The sequence below is a fragment of the Neophocaena asiaeorientalis genome, unplaced genomic scaffold (assembly GCF_003031525.2).
Source record: "Neophocaena asiaeorientalis asiaeorientalis breed wild unplaced genomic scaffold, Neophocaena_asiaeorientalis_V1.1 scaffold246, whole genome shotgun sequence".
Lineage (NCBI taxonomy): Eukaryota > Metazoa > Chordata > Mammalia > Artiodactyla > Phocoenidae > Neophocaena > Neophocaena asiaeorientalis.
This window is the reverse complement of record NW_020174551.1, coordinates 78,140-97,551: the sequence shown is the minus strand read 5'-3', so window position 1 is coordinate 97,551 and position 19,412 is coordinate 78,140. Positions and strand designations below refer to the sequence as shown.

General features: G+C 38.8%; 1 protein-coding gene across 3 annotated transcripts; it reads right to left on the bottom strand.

The window, feature by feature from the left end:
• Positions 1-2,183: 2,183 nt before the first annotated feature.
• On the bottom strand, positions 2,184-19,353 carry COQ10B (coenzyme Q10B). 3 transcript variants are annotated; one of them, XM_024757391.1, is made up of 5 exons: positions 19,044-19,353; positions 14,212-14,361; positions 9,565-9,757; positions 4,693-4,794; positions 2,184-3,285 (listed from the first exon to the last, which is right to left on the bottom strand). In XM_024757391.1, exons 1-5 carry the CDS (start codon positions 19,163-19,165, stop codon positions 3,118-3,120), a joined length of 735 nt encoding a protein of 244 aa, XP_024613159.1. In that variant the 5' UTR covers positions 19,166-19,353; the 3' UTR covers positions 2,184-3,117. The 3 variants fall into 3 exon arrangements, with proteins under 3 accessions (XP_024613159.1, XP_024613160.1, XP_024613161.1); XM_024757392.1 differs by lacking the exon at positions 19,044-19,353 and adding an exon at positions 18,427-18,725; XM_024757393.1 differs by lacking the exon at positions 14,212-14,361.
• Between the last annotated feature and the right edge of the window lie 59 nt (positions 19,354-19,412).

Here is a 19,412-nt window from a genome sequence, read left to right as displayed (position 1 = left end):
GTATCTTAAGAAAGATGAGAGCTTGTTTCCTTAAAAGAAGAAAGCTATGAAATAAAGGAACAATTAGAAAACAAACCAAAAAAATCTTGTAAATTAAAACTATGGCAAATATAAAATTAACTGAAAGGTCTGAAAGACAGAATTGAAGAAATCTAAAAGGCAGAAGAAAAACAGATGGAAAATAGGAGGAAAGAAGATACAGATTTAATACAAGAAATAAAATGTCTAAATACTCAGGAATTCCTGAATTAAAGAACCAGAGAATATGGATAGGAGGAAATTATCAAACAAATAATTGAAGGAAATTCCCCAGGACTCAAAGAAATGAGCCTGTGACTGAAAGGATCTGTAAGTTGCCCTGGACAATTAATAAAAGACAGGGCAACACGACTGATCAGCATGCATTTCCAGACTACCCAAGTTAAAGAGTAGATTTTAAAAGCTTCTAGAGACCAAAAAAAGGATGCTAAAACGAAGTACTGGTTATAAGAATGGCATCAGACTTCTCAAGAGCAGCACCAGATGCCAGAATACAATGAAGTCAGATTTTCAAATTATGGGGGATGGGAGGGATTATTTTTAATGTGGCGTTCTATACTCAATCAAGTGTGAATATAAAACAATGACATCTTCAGATACTCAGGGATTCTAAAAATTTAGCTCCCATTCGCCCTTTCTTAGGAAGCCACTAGAGGATTTCCTCAGCATTTTGAGAGTTAAAAAATAAAAAGGAAGCCAAAGATCCAGGAAATAGGAACCCCAAGAAGAGAGAGGTGAAGGGAAATCCTAGGATGATTAGGGAATTACACTTGCACAAAAGCAATAGCGTGGAGAGCAACCAGTTCAGATTGGAGCAGGATGAAAGGGCGGCTGCAAGTAACTGAATACCTAACTCTAAGTGACTTAGACACTCGAGGTCTGTTATCTCATGTAACCAGAAGTGCCCACTACAAGGTTGGTTCATTCAACCCTTGATGTTAGGGTTCTGAATTGGCTTTTCTGGAATCATTGCCTCTTCCCTTTTTGTGAAAAGATGGCAGATGTAGCTGCAAACTTCACATCCTCACGCAACCAGGCAAAAACCAAGGAAGAGAAGTTTCTCTTCCAAGTTTCTTTCCACAGAGATAAAAATCTTATCTATCAAGTCCTATCCCATCAGTCTTCCCCTCAGATTTCACTGACCAGATGCCAATTCAAGAGGTTTATAAAGGTGGTGGTGTTTTCCCTCTTAAGATATGGAAAGCACAGATGCCAAATTTTAAGTCCACAGGTCACAGACTTCAGAGCAAACACAAGAGCATACATATTTGAGCCAGAATGCATGGGTTTGTCTCTACCACTTACCAAGACTTGTGTTCTGACAATACTTGGGGAACCTCATGGGTCAAAGGGATGGCTAGGTCAAGGCAATATTTGGGGATTCCTGGGTTCCCTAACCAAAATACCATGTACATACTATCATAATACCAGTCCAGTTACACCCAACCACTAAGTTAGATTCTAAACCTAAGTCTACTTATGGCACTTTAAGAATAGTGGTAAAGTACAAATTCTTATTTCCATTAAAAGTGTAGTAATACTGTACAGGGAAAAAGAGAAAATATCTGGGGTCTTATCTTTGCCACTTAAAAAAAAAACTTTGTTTTTTAAAAGGTGCATAATTTTTTTTTTCTTTTTTTGGCTGTGCCGCTCAGCACACGGGATCTTAATTCCCTGACCGGGGACCAAACCCACGCCCCCTTGCAGTGGAAGCGCGGAGTCTCAACCACTGGACTGCCAGGGAAGTCCCCAAAGGTACATAATTATATACAAACTACTTATGCTCTGGGAAGATACCTCATTTATACGTGGAAAAATACTTTACCTGTGTGAAGGCATAATCAAGCTCCATGTGAGTAGACTGTAAGAATCCTTCACCACTGTATACCCACCATGTGGCAGAGAGCAGCTACTCACAACAGATTTACTGAACAAATTGATGCAAACGCATTCGTGTAGGGAACGAACTAGTAAGTTCCCTTGCTGATCTGAGGAAACAAGGGAAGGGTAATTAATGCCAGAGGGTTGTTGGGTATGGAATGAAGGAAGGGAAGGAAATCAATATTGATTAAAGGAAGACTGAATTTTGCCCAGATTTTTTTCTGTGAAAGTATTTTAAGACATTTCAATAACCAAAATAACTGTACAAAAAATAAACAAATTAACTTTATTAAGTTACCACTTCAGTCCTTACATTGATTTGTTTACAAAAATATCAGTTTGAAATGCATTACTGAAAGTGAGTACACACAATAAATAGAAAATAAGGATGCATGGTGCTGGAGACATCTCAACCAACTTATCTTCATCTACTGCCCACTGCTGTAGACAAAATTGGACACCAACTTATTATCCTCATGTACTGCCCACTGCTGTAGACAAAATTTGACATGCAAACAGCATTTTTGAAAGAGCAGTAGAAGTACCGAGGAGAGGGCTGCAAACTATGAGAAAAGTAGCTTAAAACTCTGGACCACTCACCAAAAAAAAAAAAAAATCACTATCTGGAAGCTAACCTCAGTATAACAGCGAATTATCTACTACTACCCACAAGAACAATTTAAAAATAAGAAAAGTGCCAGGGAACCTTCATTAACAGTATTTTTAAGTCAAAGTTTTTACTTTAAACATCTGATGATTACTCAAATATTCTAAGCCATGAGGCAGACCCTAAGACAATAAGTTATAAATAGTCTGAATTTAATAACTTAAAAGTGATATGGTTAATATAATACACACTGCATGAGTATCTCAACCAACCTCTTTCAGGTGAGGTGATAACTAAAAGGTTTAAATTTACAGTTTCAATTTCTGTTCAGAAGAGTGATGTCAGTATTCTAGCAATAGTGATGACATCCCATTACTGTAAATATGCTAATATACATATTACTCTGAATTACACTTGATTGAATTCTATGTACACGTGGTTCCATATTCCAAGTGCAAATTTTCAGTGGTACGGGTTTATAATCAAAGCCGGTTTGACAACTGCTTTCTGACTTCTGAAAGCAAATGATGAAAGTACTTCCTAAAAGTGAATAAACTAGTTACAAGTAGGTGACCATTTCCTTTTTCTCTTTACGTGTGATGAACTTCATGAAGCATTAATTCCCGAGGTATATTTGTTTCTGGACCATACAGCTTACATGCTCTTCTTTCAAAGGCAGCTACCATCTGCTTTACAACTTCATCGAAAAACAATGTGGCAAGCTGAGAGTGTAGAAGTGAGCGAAATTCAAAAGAAATCTGTAGGAAAATGTTAATAATTATTTTAGAAAGATCTTTCTTTTACTCAATCTCCACTTAGGGTAATGGTGTTCACACTGTGAAATGTGTTACTTGGCCCAGTACCTAAGGCAGAGCTCTATGGGTCTATCTAGATGAGATTTTAACATCCCTCAGAAGAGGGAGATTTGTTTACTGCAGTAAGCACAACAACGGCTAAACAATAAGCTTAAGTAAACAAGGCCAATGAATCTCATTTTGGGGCAAAGAGTCTGCTTTTATTAAGTTAAAAAAACCTGGAAAAAAGCTTTGCTAAATACCATGTTTATCACTTTGCCTTCTTATTAATATGCCCCTTTTCGAGCTACCTTACTTCCCAAAAGTAAATAAGGGAAGTGATCCTTCTGATATGGTATTCCCATGAGAAGTAGTAGCAGAAAGATGAGATTAACCCACAAAATAGATGGTGAAGGTGGTTCAATCTTAAAGTAGACAATGATTTAGAACTAACTTTATATCCCCTCAAGACAGAATTCAAGGCAACCCAGTTTAAGAAATAATATCTTAAGGACCTTAAATATCCATTAACTTCTGAATGTTTTAATTTTAAAATAATTTGATTTATAAAAAAGTTGCAAAAACAGTACTAAGATTTCTCATACACCCATCACCCAGATTCTCCTATTCCAATGTCTTATATAATCACAGTACAATTAAAACCAAGAAATTAACAGAGGGAGTTAATATTACTAGATAATAATGCTATTATCTAATCTAGAGAGGTTTCATTCAAATTTCCCCAACTGTCGCATTTTCAATTTTGCAATGAAAGCAACTTAAGAGCTGAGAATAGCATACAGTAATTTACTCAAAATTATAACCATTTCTTCTTAAAATATTTATTTGGTTGGTTGGTTGTGCTGGGTGTTAGCTGAGGCTTGCAGGCTCGTTAGTTGTGGCACGTGAACCCTTAGTTGCGTGTGTCTTATAATCTATGGACTTGTAAAAATTAGAAAATAGAGAAGGGATGACTATTCAAGGTTTCAAGGAATGAAATAGAAAAAGAGAAAGGGTCATTAGCATTCTTTTCTTTTTTTTGGCCACGTCGCACAGCATGAAGGATCTCAGTTCCCCAACCAGGGATCGAGCCTGTGTTCCCTGCAGTAGAAGCACAGAGTCCTAACTACTGGACTGCTAGGGAATTCCCCTAGCATTTTTTCTTATAAAATTAGTGCAAAAAAAAAAAAAGTGCAGAAAAAGGTATTCAATACTCAGGAATTTGAGATTTTTTAAAAAATGTCTTTCAGTAATTGCTATGCACGTAGGTTATTAATTATGACATCTGGGTTCTAATAAAAATGGATTACTCCTTCTTTACCAACTTCACCTGATGTTTGGAACAAATAGAGGGCTTTATGAGAGACTTACTGAAAAATCCAAAGTACAAGTTCTTGGGTAGCCAGGAAGACCTGGGCTAAAACGCCATACAGTCTCCAAATGATTGAAGAGCTTCCCATCAGTACAGGATGCCTAGAACAAAATGAAAAAAATAAAACCACAGTTAAAATACCATTTGGATTGTGTCCAGAATCTACAACTGAAGATGATTTCTTTGAGAAGTAAATATTTTTATAGGTCAGACCACAGGTGTGGTCTCATTGTTAGCTTGGTACTAGGAAGTGATCTCTGGCCAATATAAGCCATTTTCCTTTCTCCTGGGATCCCCAAGATTGCCACTTGGTACATCTCATTGTTAGCTTGGTACTAGGAAGTGATCTCTGGCCAATATAAGCCATTTTCCTTTCTCCTGGGATCCCCAAGATTGCCACTTGGTACATCTCATTGTTAGCTTGGTACTAGGAAGTGATCTCTGGCCAATATAAGCCATTTTCCTTTCTCCTGGGATCCCCAAGATTGCCACTTGTTCTCTTCCACTGCTGTCACCCACTGTGCTACTTAGAGTTCTCCTCCCACAACAAAACAGGGAGTGACTACCTGGAAGTTTATTTCCAGCTCTGCCACTTATAAGTGATCCTGAACAAGTTAATTCCCTGTACTGTATTTCCTTAATCTGTAAAATGAGTATAATGCCTGTCTTATACCATCAGTACGAGATGGCTAAATTTAACATTTGTAAGGCATTTGGCACAGATCCCTAGAACAATTCTATAATTCTTCTTTGCAACTCAAAGATTGTCTATCAATCACATTCAGTCTTTCCCTAACTCATTATTCTTTATTTCTAGAGGCCTCTATGGTTCCAGTTTTCCTGAAAGTGTGGCCCTGACCCTTGTCCCTGACCCACTGCTTTCTGACCTCTCTTCTGTGCTCATGTTTATTTTACATGTGTGTGTACACACTGAAACATAATACACAGTAATACTATGTGCAGTGCATCCTGACATTTCCCATTTTATATCATTAAAAAATGTTGGTTGAGACCCATTAAAGAGTTGCCTCCTGCAGTGTGAAAAACGGTGGCCAGAACCATAGTTACTAGTCCATTGTTAGAACATGTTATGACCTTGAATGAAGTTCAGTTTCAGGGCTTCCCTGGTGGCGCGGTGGTTGAGAGTCCGCCTGCCGATGCAGGGGACACGAGTTCGTGCCCCGGTCTGGGAAGATCCCACACGCTGCGGAGCGGTTGGGCCCGTGAGCCATGGCCGCTGAGCCTGCATGTCCGGAGCCAGTGCTCCGCAACGGGAGAGGCCACACAGTGAGAGGCCCGCATACCGCAAAACAAACAAACAAAAAAACTTTAAAGAAGTTCAGTTTCTTTATTTACTATCCTAAGATGCCATCTGGGCCTTATTATACTAGTAGACAATTGACCTCAAGAATATCTATCACCTTCCCTCAGAAGCAGGCTGTTTTTTAAAATTCTTGTTTCAGTCTACACTCCCCTCCTCAATTAAGCCTTAAGTTTTCAGCAATTCTGGCAAATCCTGGGACCGATAAATGATCAAGCCCCTCTACCCCCTTTCTTTTGGATAAGTTATCCCCCTCAAGAATTTAGACTGTCCCTCTCCTGAGGCTACACACTACAAAATATATTGCAAAATAAGGACCTGCGTAGGTAAACTCTGTTTCCCCCAAGTAAACAGTCATTTTTTCTCCCATAGCTATAGCCTACCTAAACACAGAATATAGGATTATTTCTCTGACTATATCTGGATGTCTCTAAAGATGGTTCAAACTGGGGGCTAAAGAGCTAAAAATCCATTTGCAGTTTATTCCTCACTTCCTCTTCATCTAAACCCTTTTGAATTAATTATCAGATGGTAACACGGTAGAATCATTATAAACTGCATCCATACTAAAATGCGTTTAAAAAGATATGCTCTATTTACACATTTATAAAAAGAACATATTATTTTAATTTTTAATATGGAAACCAGTGTATGTTTTAAAACTTATTTAGACACGATAAAATAAGTCATTAAAATACTACTTTAATAGCTGATATGCTAAGTCACTGGGGAGAAGTAAAAATTTTCTTCAAAGACTTTGGCTTTATATATAGTTCAATAATGGCCATCCAATTTTTAAAACCATCAAAAGTCTATAATAAAACCGTATTGTTTCAGTTATCCAACTTCGTTTATTTACTTTTTTTGTTTTTGGCCATGCCTCACAGCTTGTGAGATCTTAGTTCCCCAACCAGGGATCAAACCCATGCCCCCTGCGGTGGAAGCCTGGAGTCTTAACCATTGGACCACCAGGGAAGCCCCTGTTTATTTACTTTTATTTTTAATTTTTTTAAACTTTTTAAATTACCCAACTTTAAGATAATGCATTCCACCTTTCTTTACAACCACATAAGCAGCTTATAGGAAATTTAATAGTGAAGGAGAAACAGCTGTTGGGAATAATCACTATAATATAGCACCTTCCTCTGACCACTTTTTCACAAAATGTGGCAGTGCTATACTCATATCAATAATCCAGCTCAAGGACCCATGGATTTTTACTGGTTTTTTTTGATGTTGGGGGTAGGAGTTTATTAATTAATTAATTTATTTTTGCTGTGTTGGGTCTTCGTTTCTGTGCGAGGGCTTTCTCTAGTTGTGGCAAGCGGGGGCCACTCTTCATCGCGGTGCGCGGGCCTCTCACATTGCGGAGCACAGGCTCCAGATGCGCAGGCTCAGCAGTTGTGGCTAACAGGCCTAGTTGCTCCGCGGCATGTGGGATCCTCCCAGACTATTGGTACGTTTTGATAGGGACAATAGTGCCAAAGATCTCATTCCTAACAGAGATACTGAACATAGTAAGAAGGTTTCTGGCCATTACAGATTCAGGTAGACTAGAATCACTGACATGTTAAGTCACAGGCACATTTGGGGCAGCTAATAATTCACAGAAAATGTCACATGGCTTCTGCTGCTTCCTCAGTTATAATAATTTTTATTATATGTCACATATGTGTATCAGGTATTAAAATCCAGAACCTGAACCCAGGGAAAATTGAAAGCTGAACATAGAGAGTTGTGTGTTATTCTCAAATATGTCTTTAAACAATAAACTAGCACACTAAGTGAGACAGCTTATTTTAATGGAAAAATAGTTTTGGAATCAGACACACACAGTATGAATTTGTGTAGGGCTCTTAATTTCCCTAAGCCTCATAAAATTGAGATAGCAATGACTATCTAATACATATTATTATAATTAAAAAAAATAGTTTCCTCCCTCCTTGGCAGTGTTAAAAGTTACTGAAATTATTATGAACATCTGTGGATCTACAATAACCCAAGAACACAGTAGTGAGAACTTCATAAACAAAGAGGCCTCATGACTCCTGTCATTGTAGTACTGGTGCTGAGGATACAGAGATGAAAAAGAGGATCTCCCATTCTCTCAAGTAGCTCGATTTTGTCAAGCAGAAATACAAATGAAGAAAGAAATTACACTACAGAGTGATAAGAGAAATAAATAAAGCACGTGCAAAGCCCAGAGGAATCACCGAGGTAGAACTAGTCATCTATATGAAAGGAAAGGGAGAAAGCAGGTTGGAATTTGAAAGATTAACAGGCAAGGAATTTCCATTATAGGTAAAAGAGGGAACAATATGCAAAGGCACAGGGCTGTGGAATAAGCACTATATGGTTCATTCATGGAAGCCAGGGAAGGGAAGAAAGCCAGGAGGAGAAAATGAGACTTTAGAGTTCTTTTAGTTAGATGCAGGATATGTTAAGATCTAAGTTATGAGAGTATGAATGGTAAGAGACTGAGATCAGGGGACTCAATTTTAAGATTACAGAGATATTTGCTGCTGTCAGACAGACTAGAGTCTTGGCTGTGTAACCTCATCTAACTCTTCTAGGCCTTAGTGTACTCAACTATAAGATGAAGAATAAAATTTGCATCTCAAAGGGCTGTTGTGAAGAGTAATTCAAGTAAAGCACTATAAAGAGCTCAATATGTTAGCTATTTTAAGTGTAGCATAGTAGGTGAAAACTCCAAAACTATGAGGCAAACAGGTGAAAACAGTCGTAATAACGACAGAGTCCCACAGTGGGGCACAGTCTTTTAAGTGGAGTTGAAGTTTTGAGATTGCGACTAGGATGGACTCCAAGGTCTTAGCTTCACTGGACAGTATACTCTTTCTGGTATGAGAGTTGCTCCTCCTCAATGCCTGACAAAGAGGTGACGAAGGAATTTAGCTCTGGCCAATTACCAAGAAATGATACCACCACTAAATCCTGTGAGCACAAAACACAATTCAGCTTTGAAAGTCTTTGGTCATCACATCGAGAAATTCAAAAGAAATGGGCGTTACTCTATGGAATTCTGCCTTTTTGTGTGTTGAAGTCTGGGTACCTTTTCTAAATGTGTACCCTCCTCTGAGAAGAGTAAGATGCTTAATATATGCAGGCAACAACACTTGGCATTTCAGTACCTGGTACATGGCAGGATGACTTCAATAATGTTTATGTTCTCCACATTTATATCTTTTCTACCTTTCTGCATCCTCTCACCACTTTCCCCTCCTTAACTTAAGAAAAAGTAGTGCAAGTATTAAAACATTTCTCACTTGTGCGGCCAAATCCTTCCTGTGGGTCAATAGTCCTCAACAGAAGGACAAAAGAAAAAGCTTCTAATTTCCATGTTCTAGTTAAATTTCTATTTGGAAAGAATAATGCTAATATTGTGTAAAATAACATGATTTAAGAGATATAATAGTTTGTTTTTTCCCTCCTCCTATTAGTTTAGGGAGGTCTTCTTAATGCTATTATACTTTAACCCATTTAACATAATATTTGAGGAATATTTAAAAACAACAAAAAACAAAACCATTACCTTTACCAAATGTGGTTTCACCAAGGTTACCACTGATGTATAGCGCTCCAATACAGGTGGAAACCCAATTTCTAATCGTGTTTTGCAGTATCCAGATCTCCTTGATATTACATCTGATTTTTTGCACCAAGGAACAAAATGCTTGTAATCCTCCATTCCTGATACTACATCATACATTTCCTGCATAGAATATCTTTAAAAAAAAAAGGAGAGGTGTTAACTGCATCTATTTATATGGTATATGTACACTTTAAGTTGAATATGAATAAGGTTTACTATGTATGAGGCAATAAATCATTTGGCACACACTCATAGAACCACACTCTGGGATGAATGTCTTTAAAACACAGAAAATAAAAGGATAAAAGGGAGCTAGGGCTTCCTTGGTGGCGCAGTGGTTGAGCGTCTGCCTGCCAATGCAGGGGACGCAGGTTCGTGCCCCGGTCAGGGAAGATCCCACATGCCGCGGAGCGGCTGGGCCCGTGAGCCATGGCCGCTGAGCCTGTGCGTCTGGAGCCTGTGCCCCACAATGGGAGAGGCCACAACAGTGAGAGGCCCGCGTACCGCAAAAAAAAAAAAGGGAGCTAAACATATGTCTATAGCAGAGCTTACAATGTGGCAGACCACAGGTTGAATCTGGCTTGCAGATATGGTTTTTAAAATTTTAATTAGTAACCAGCATTTAAAAACTGAGACTTTGAGAGAAAAAAACTAGAAGCAACCTAAATGTTTATTTGGTTGATAAACATTAATAATTGCTTAATAATAAATGGTTGATGAATTATGGTACACTCATACTGTGGGACTCTATCAGTTATCTAAAGGGATTAAGATCAGATGTACAGTTGACCCTTGAGCAACACAGGTTTGAATTGTGTGGGTCCACTTATACACAAAGTTTTTTCAGTAAATTTAGTACCTGTATTTTCATTTTGCCGATCTTTAAATTAAATGTGAGGGAAAGTTTGTGTTCAATTAGAGATCACAATATGTGGAATCAAAAAAACTAGGGTTTGAGTCTTGATTTTATTTTTTGAGTCTTGATTTTATCCAAACTGTTTCATCAGCTTCCTGCCTTTGGGTGAGTCATTTAACAATTCCTCGTTTGGAGACAGAAATAGCAGTATGCAGATTTTTTTTACTGTGTGGGGGTCTGCACCCCCTAAACACCCCACTTTTCAAGGGTCAACCGTATACTTTAGAGCAAAGAGGTTTACAATATATTGCTATGTGAAAAAAGGCACACTAAAGCAGACAGGATATATATGATTCTATTATCTATTTGAGAAATATTTTAAGTGTATACTATATTTCCTCAATTTTAAACATTCGGGATTTTTTTCCTGAAAATAATTATGTTAATAGACTGTCTGTAATGAAAACACATTGAAAAAGTCCTAGAAGGATACAGATTAAACAATTACCAGTTGTTAATTCAGGAAAAAGAAGTAGGAGTAAAAATAGACTAAGTCTTTTAGTATACATATTTCTAAATTGTTAAGTTTTTATACAAGTATGTGATGATTTTGTAATTAAGAAAAGCATCTATTCTATACCACAAAAAAAGGAAACCTCTCATTCTTTTTATGAGCCAGCATAACATCTGCGAACCCAAGCCTCACAAAGCAATAAAAACCAAAATCTATAAACCCTCATCACCTGTGGCAAAACTTCTACATATCAGCAGATATAATAGAGCAATATATTTTTTAAAAAATACAACAATCAAATGCAACTCATTTAAGGATGTTTGGATGGTTTAATACTAAGAATTATATTATTATAACCATATTAATTAGTCAAAACAAAAACATTATATGATTCCCTCCATAGATAGTTAAATACCAGAAGCATTCCTATTAGAGTTAGAAATAAGACAAAGGTGCTGTATATCTTCATTGTTATCTGACATTTTTCTGAAAGTATGTCAAAATAATTAAATCAGAGCATGAAATATGAGGCACATGTGTGGAAAAGAATTAGGCAAAATTATAAATTGGCAGGTGATATGACTATCAAATCAGAAGCTAATCAATTCAGAATTTAGTTATGTAGCCTGTTGAGAAATATATAAAAATTAATATCGTTCCTATACTAACAAGTAGAAAACAGTAGCATAGAAATGCAAAATACATAGAAATACAACAAACAACCATCAGGGTTTAAATGAAAAACCAAACAACAAAAACATTGTGGATACAAGTAAAAGACAACTGAATGAGAACCAGACACATATAATTCTTGGTTATAAAGACTCACACTGTTAAAACATAATTCACCTCAAAATGATATAGTAAACAACCACATTCTAAAGTTTAAAAGGGTATTTTTGGAATATGACAGAATGAGTGTTTATACATATTTAATCTTTATGATCATGAAATGAGGCCCACAGCAGAGGGGGGGAAATAAACCTACCCTCCCCATGTTCTCAGACATTTGGAAATAAATGCCAAAATAAGTCCCATGAAGTATGAAACCTGGTAGCCTGGAAGCTAATTGTCATAAAAGTAGTCTGCACTGACTAAGAAAGCAGTATAGCACAGCAGTCAAGGGGATGGACTTTGTAGTCAGAAAGTACTGTGTTCAAATATCAACTCTAAAACATAGTAAGTCATGTGACCCTGGCTAGGCTGCTTAACCTCTCAACTTCATTTTCTTCATTCATAATTGAAAAATACCTGTACAGGTGGTTTTTTTTTTTTTTTAATATTTATTTCGCTGTCCAATCTTCATTGCGGCATGCAGGATCTTTCACTGCGGTGCTCCCTTGTGGCGTGCGGGTTTCTCTCTACTTGTGGCATATGGGTTTTCTCTTCTCTAGTTGTGGTGCGGACTCCAGAGTGTGTGGGCTCTGTAGTTTGTGGTTGAGGCGCGCGAGCTCAGTAGTTGTGGTGGCGGGCTTAATTGCCCTGCCACATGTAGGATCTTAGTTCCCTGACCAGGGATCGAACCCATATCCCCTACATTGGAAGGTGGATTATTTACCACTGGACCACCAGGGAAGTCCCTACAGGGTTCTTTTAAGGGTTAAGTGAAATAGTTTTAGCATAATGCACAATGCTTACTAGGCACTTAATAAATGGTAGCTATTATGTGTTTATGTCAAATATGGGGGAAGACAGAGATCATTAGATAAGACCAATTTGTAATAAAAAGAATTTTAACACGAGAAAGAATAAGGAAGCAAGAAAGAATAAGTAAATATGGTGGGAAAAATAAGCTTAGGAGTCATGACACAACATAATCTCTCTGAGCTTCAGTTTCCTCATCTCTAAAATGGGAATAATACCTAGTTCACATGGCTATTGTGAGAATTAAATGAAACAATAAATATAGAGCCCCCAGCAGTGCCTGTCAAATGGCAAGTACACAGTAAAAGGAAGATGTTATATTTCTGATTCAAAAGGAAAGCAGACCAATTCACTATTTGATTTCTCATCCTTTTGTTGCCATGTCTCTTTTCAACAGATACCAGCTGATGCAAAGATGTCTACCTATCCAAGTATTTACACTTGCTTTATGTGGCATAACTGCTGGCCACCTGGAGGCTACAATTACATAGCTGTAACATGACTAGTTCTTGCGAATAATATCTGAGAGTAAGCACTGGGTGTCACTTCCAGACCAATATGATTAAGAACCACGTGTATCTTTTTAAGAGACTCTGAAGACTAAGGAATTACAAAAGTCACAAGTTGGATGGAGCCTGGCTTCCTGAATCACTACTCGAGGATTGCTGCCCATAGATTGGGAATACGCACTTCAACTTTACATGAGAAAGAAATAAACTTTTGGGTTTTACCTGTATGGTTGCTAGCATTACCTTAACTAATACAGTGACTATCCACTAATAACGGTCAATTATGTGACAAAAGTTATGAGTATGCCCAAAGTTCTTTACTGCAGAAAAATTAGAAGGGAAAAAGCAACTAAATAAAATGAATGAAAAGTACTTTTAGAAGAATTCATGTAATATTTAATGGCCTGTTGGGAATTAAGACCCCCTTGTAGAAATTCCCATATGAAGGACTGCTTGATTTCTGGTTTAGCAGATCTGCAGACTCTCTATACTCTGCTGTATATACCCCTAGAGGAGGGGCCAAACCTGGCCTGCTGCATGGCTCTGTAAATAAAATTTTATTAAAACACAGCCAGGCCCATTTATTACATATCGTCTATCGCTATTTTTGGGGTACAGTGACAGAGTTGAGTAGTTGCAACAGAGACAGTATGGTCCACAAACCTATTTACTAACTGGCCCTTTACAGAAAAGCTTGCCAACCTCTGCTCTAGATGGTAGGGGCCTCTTAGCATGTTTATATGTACTTACCTAGGTATGTGTGTATGTGAGGGAGCTATACAGACATATCTGGCTCAACATATCAGTAATGTTGCCACTATAAAAAAGAACAGTGTACAAAAAATGCAGGTCATAAACAGTCTAATTATTTCCTTTAAATGTCAAGATTTAAATCTATCCTATAGAGTTACCACATGACTACATTCAACAATTATTTATAAAACGGCAAGGGCTAGAAAATTAGAGCTTAGTCTGTAAGAAGAGAATCTAGAAAAAAAGAGGCATGATGTTCCATAGAAAATTGTGAACATGCTCTTTTAGTACAACTATTATTTTATACAAACCCTATAATTCTCCTCTCTGAATATTCTTTTCTTTTGTTTATTAATGGTGCAGCAATTCTGAAGAAAGTTCTTGCATATATCTCCTTAGGCAAAACTGAGGTATGTAGTGGAAGAGTTCTGCTCATCAGTATACCACAGGAAGCTAAATATCTAAAAAGACAAAAAGTACCTGATTGAGTAACACTGACAATTAAGAGAAAACACAAACTATAGAGATTGTAAAATAACAATCATACTTTAGAAGACTGTGCAACCTTAGAATAGTCCTGAAAAAATACACACACACACACACACACACACACACACACACACACGAAAGCTTCTAAAGCACCATAAAGAAACTAAAAAGGGACTTCCCTGGTGGCGCAGTGGTTAAGAATCTGCCTGCCATATATATGGAATCTAAAAAAAAAAAAAAGTTCTGAAGAACCTAGGGGCAGGACAGGAATAAAGACGCAGTAGAGAATGGACTTGAGGACAGGGGGAAGGGGGAGGGTAAGCTGGGTCGAAGTGAGAGAGTGGCACAGACATATATATACAGTACCAAATGTAAAATAGATAGCTAGTGAGAAGCAGCCGCATAGCACAGGGAGATCAGCTCAGTGCTTTGTGACCAGCTAGAAGGGTGGGATAGGGAGTGTGGGAGGGAGGGAGATACAAGAGGGAGGGGATATGGGGACATATGTATACATATAGCTGATTCACTGTTATACAGCAGAAACTAACACACCATTGTAAAGCAATTATACTCCAATGAAGATGTTAATAAAAAAAGAATCTGCCTGCCAATGCAGGGGACATGGGTTTAAGCCCTGGTCTGGGAAGATCCCACATGCTGTGAAGCAACTAAGTCTGTGCACCACAACTACTGAGCCTGCACTCTAGAGCCCGTGAGCTACAACTACTGAGCCCACATGCCACAACTACTGAAGCCCATGCGCCTAGAGCCTGTGCTCCACAACAAGAGAAGCCACCGCCATGAGAAGTCCACACACCTCAACGAAGAGTAGCCCCCTCTTGCTGCAACTAGAGGAAGCCCACGCGCTGCAACTAAGACCCAACGCAGCCAAAAATAAATAAAATAAATAAATTTTATTTAAAAAAAAGAAACTAAAAATACCATCTTACAGTTATGGTTAGAAGCTTCTAACAGAAAAGGTATCTCTCCCAGAAGTTGGCTTTTAGTCTGCAGTCATGTTTTACAACGTATTCTTACCCTAGGCTTTCTAGGATATTCATCATCCATTTTTCAACTCATCTACTCAGCTTGTTTTCCCAGCTGGATCCACAGGGGTTTCCTTAATTTCTGATCTACTCTATGAGATTTGAAATTAGGTCTTGCTCTCCCACTGGATATCTGGTGGCCCTGTCAGACCTGCTGCTCAGTTATCTTTTACCTTCCAATCTCCATTTCCATGTGTATATGTGAAAACATATGTCAAGGTAACTAGCATGTTAACTGTTTGGGTGCTTTGTAATACAGATGCCTGATATGCTTCTGTTCACCTAAATGTTTTCAGCCTTTATTCTAATAAGATTATTGCATAACTGTTTTACACTACTATTCGTGCATTATTAGTTCACATACTTATTGAGCGCCTATTCTGAGCTAGGCACTAGGGATATAATGGTGAATAAAACAAACATGAAGATTACATTCTAGTTGGGGATTCAAAAAAAAATCACTAAAATAGAAATGGGTGTGGGGAGATGTAATTAGGACCTTCTTTAGACAGGGTGGTCCAGGAAGTCCTCTGAGGTTGTATTTCATCTGAGAAATAATGGATAAGGAGTCATTAGCCATGCTAATAGATATGTATGTACATAATAAATACGTGTGCACATATATATAAAATCTCTCTCACACATACATGTGTGTATGTACGTGGGAGGAGAGGTAGATACAGAGCATTTCAGGTACTAGGGGAAGAGCGTGGCAGCATCCAGACACTAAAAAAGACTAACAGTGTAACAGCACTATAGCAAGCCGGGGGAGAGCACCATGAAATAATGTTAGAGAGACAGGTTGGAGCTGGATCATACTGGGGATTATTGGTGAGGATAAAGCAATTTGGAATTTATTCTCAATGAGATGTTCTTGAAGTGTTCCAAGTAAGAGAGCAACATTTCATTAAATTGCATCTTCATGTTACTTTTTAAAAGTGTAATGGAGTGGCCTGGTGAAATCTCATTTATCATATATGAAATTTGATTTATATAAGATATGATTTACATATAAATAAAATTTCTTTAAGGACACTGAGACCCTACAGTTTGGCTGGAAGAGAAAATCGAGTTAAAGAATGATTGAAGAAATTGGCGATATTCAGCCAGAAGATAAGAGGTGATACTTGAGACTATGGCTCCAAAAATACAAGAAAAAACTTTTGAACAATTAAAGCTGTTTATAAAAATTGGGTAGACTCATTCCAAAGGTAATGAAAGAAAGGTCAATGAAAATAGTTAAGCTAAATGCTTCATGACTATGGAAAAGAATCAAGCATATGAACTGTATGAATGAACTTAAGTCTCTTTTAAGATAGATTCATCTCCTAGAGAGAATAAGCGTGTCATGTGTTCCTAAAGATCTTTAAAAATATGATGTTATGTGAATTTTAAAGGCAGTGATAATATTTTTAAAAGCCTACTGTAATTTTTTTGAGTAAAGCTATAAAGTTTGCTTTAAAGTGGAATTATGCCAATAAAAGTGACTGACAGTTATTCTGCTGAATGAAGCAAAACAGTGGAAATAAAATAGGTAGGCTATGCCGTGGAGCAACTAAGCCTGTGCGCCACAACTACTGAGCCTGCGCTCTACAGCCCGACTGCCACAACTACTGAGCCCATGTGCCACAACTACTGAAGTCCGCACGCCTAGAGCCCGTGCTCCACAACAAGAGAAGCCACCACAAGGAGAAGCCCACACACCACAACGATGAGTAGCCCCCGCTCGCCGCAACTAGAGAAAGCCCGCGCGCAGCAATGAAGACGCAACACAGCCAAAAATAAATAAAATTTAAAAATTAATAATAATAATTAGGCAGTTAATTTAGGTTCCCCCTTAAAAAAAAAAGGACACAAAATATAATTTAGAATCTCTGGTAGCCACACAGATTATAAAAACCAAGCTTGGTGTTCAAAATGCCTAATCACCCATTTCCCTTCTAAGACATTCTTTAGATGTCTTTAACTGTTTTAACAGTTTTCTCTATTTCGCTTACTTTTCGTATAGATACCTTCTTATCTATTATTGGAAGCCACTTACGTGGCAGATACTATGCACAATTATGAACAATTTTCTGATAAATCAGACCAGAAAAAGCAGCATCTGAGATAAACATTTATTAAAAAAAAAAAAAAGACCCTTGCTTCTGAAGAGATAAACTGGGTGTTTTGGAAACTTACTTTTCACTGTATATGGTTTTGAATTTTGTACCAGGTTCATGTAATACGGTCCCCCTATCCCCCGAAAAAGAAACACACAATCTGAGTACAATCATAAGGGAAATGCCTGTGTTTAAAGCAAGTTAACAGGCGTTTTCTGATCGGTCTGCATACTATGGTTACAATGCCCTGGACTGCCCATCTATTTTCACATATTATCAAGAACAATATGTCTTCAACTGCAATACAAGAACCATACAATCGTATATATGGTTAAACCATGAAATAAAAACTGGACCAGATGAAGGACAGTTTTTTGGTCACTAATCTTCCAATACTACATCCCAAATACTCTACTACAATAAAGCCCAGAATCTATGTTAATGCTTCAGCCTTGCAATGAACTCGTAAACTCTCTCCCTCTTCATTATCATAAACAGTAAATATTTTATCCTGGAATTTAAGCCTTAATTTGATCACTAAAGCAATTTTTAGTTTTGTTTATTTGCAAGCCAGCATTTTATAAGAATAATACAAGCAGATCTAAAGCATGATACAGTATGTTCTGCTTAAAACTTTTTCAACCAATAAATGTCTAAAAGGATTTGGAGTTGGTTGGGTTGTTGGTATTTAAAAAAATTCTTCACTGAATCTAAATGTCCTGGAGCTCAACCAGATTTGTGCTTTCTCCCTCCACCCCGTAGTTTACAACTAAATTAATTTTAAACGTTAACTTTAATTTTCGAGCATAGTTTATTAAAATGGCAGTAATAAAAGGAGACTAAGTGATAGAAGTATGGAATCTTTCGTGTCTCCACCTCCATCACCTACCGAAAAAGAACCAACCAGGAAAATCGAAGGCAGACTCTGGTTCAAGGTTACAGGACTTCTAAGTTACAATGGCATGGAAAAAAATCCAAGTCCCCGGCTTCGGTTTAGTTTAGCAAGCACCAAAGGGCGGGGGCAAAGACCGCTACCAGAAACTGGGAAAGCACGTCTGGCCATCGGATACGCTGGGGGAACAAAGGGGGCCTTACTGCCAGGCCACAAACTCCCACACGCCCATCAATCCGCAAATCCTGCGCCGCCAAGTTATCACTTTCCGAGAGCAGCAGCCGTAGGCCATGGGGAGGAGGCCGGAAGAGCCAAAGGCACCCCCACCGAGTTGCTTTATCAGCTGCTTCAAAGTCGCTCAGCGGATGATTCACCGCCTCTCGCGAGGGCAGCGAATCACAAACACAAGACTGGGAGCCCGTGACAGGCCGGCGAGCCTCCGGCCAAGGGGGTGGGGGGAAACGCGCGGCCCTGAGAAGGCAGGAGACCCTTTCTCTCCAGAGACGCGGAAACGCATCCGGTCCGCCTGCCTCACCCCAAATGCCCCCAGTCCCCTTGCTCAGCAGGCCTGGGCTGAAAACTACCCTCGCCGCTGCGCCCCAGTTGTTCATTACCTGACGTTCCGCGCAGGCCCCTGCGCAGGAACCGGGGCTCCGGCCGCTGCCGCCGACTTCGGACGGCATCGCGAGATCACCTTTTTTAGGGCCCTCTGACCGGTCCGAGCTGCCATTATCATCTGACTAACACCGGTCTCCAGTAAGCCGGGACCAGGCCCACGGCACCGCCCTCCTCCGGCGGCCCTGGCCACCCGGCGCCGCCGCCATCCAGCCAATCGGCGGGCCCCCTGAGCGGTCAGACACGCCCCTTCTCTTTCCCCGATTGTGCAAAGCTGACGCACGCTCCCACTACCGCAGGGCCGACTGTAAATGCGTTCGTCATCCTGCCGGCCAATCAAAGGGAGCGCAGGGCCGCTTAGACGCACC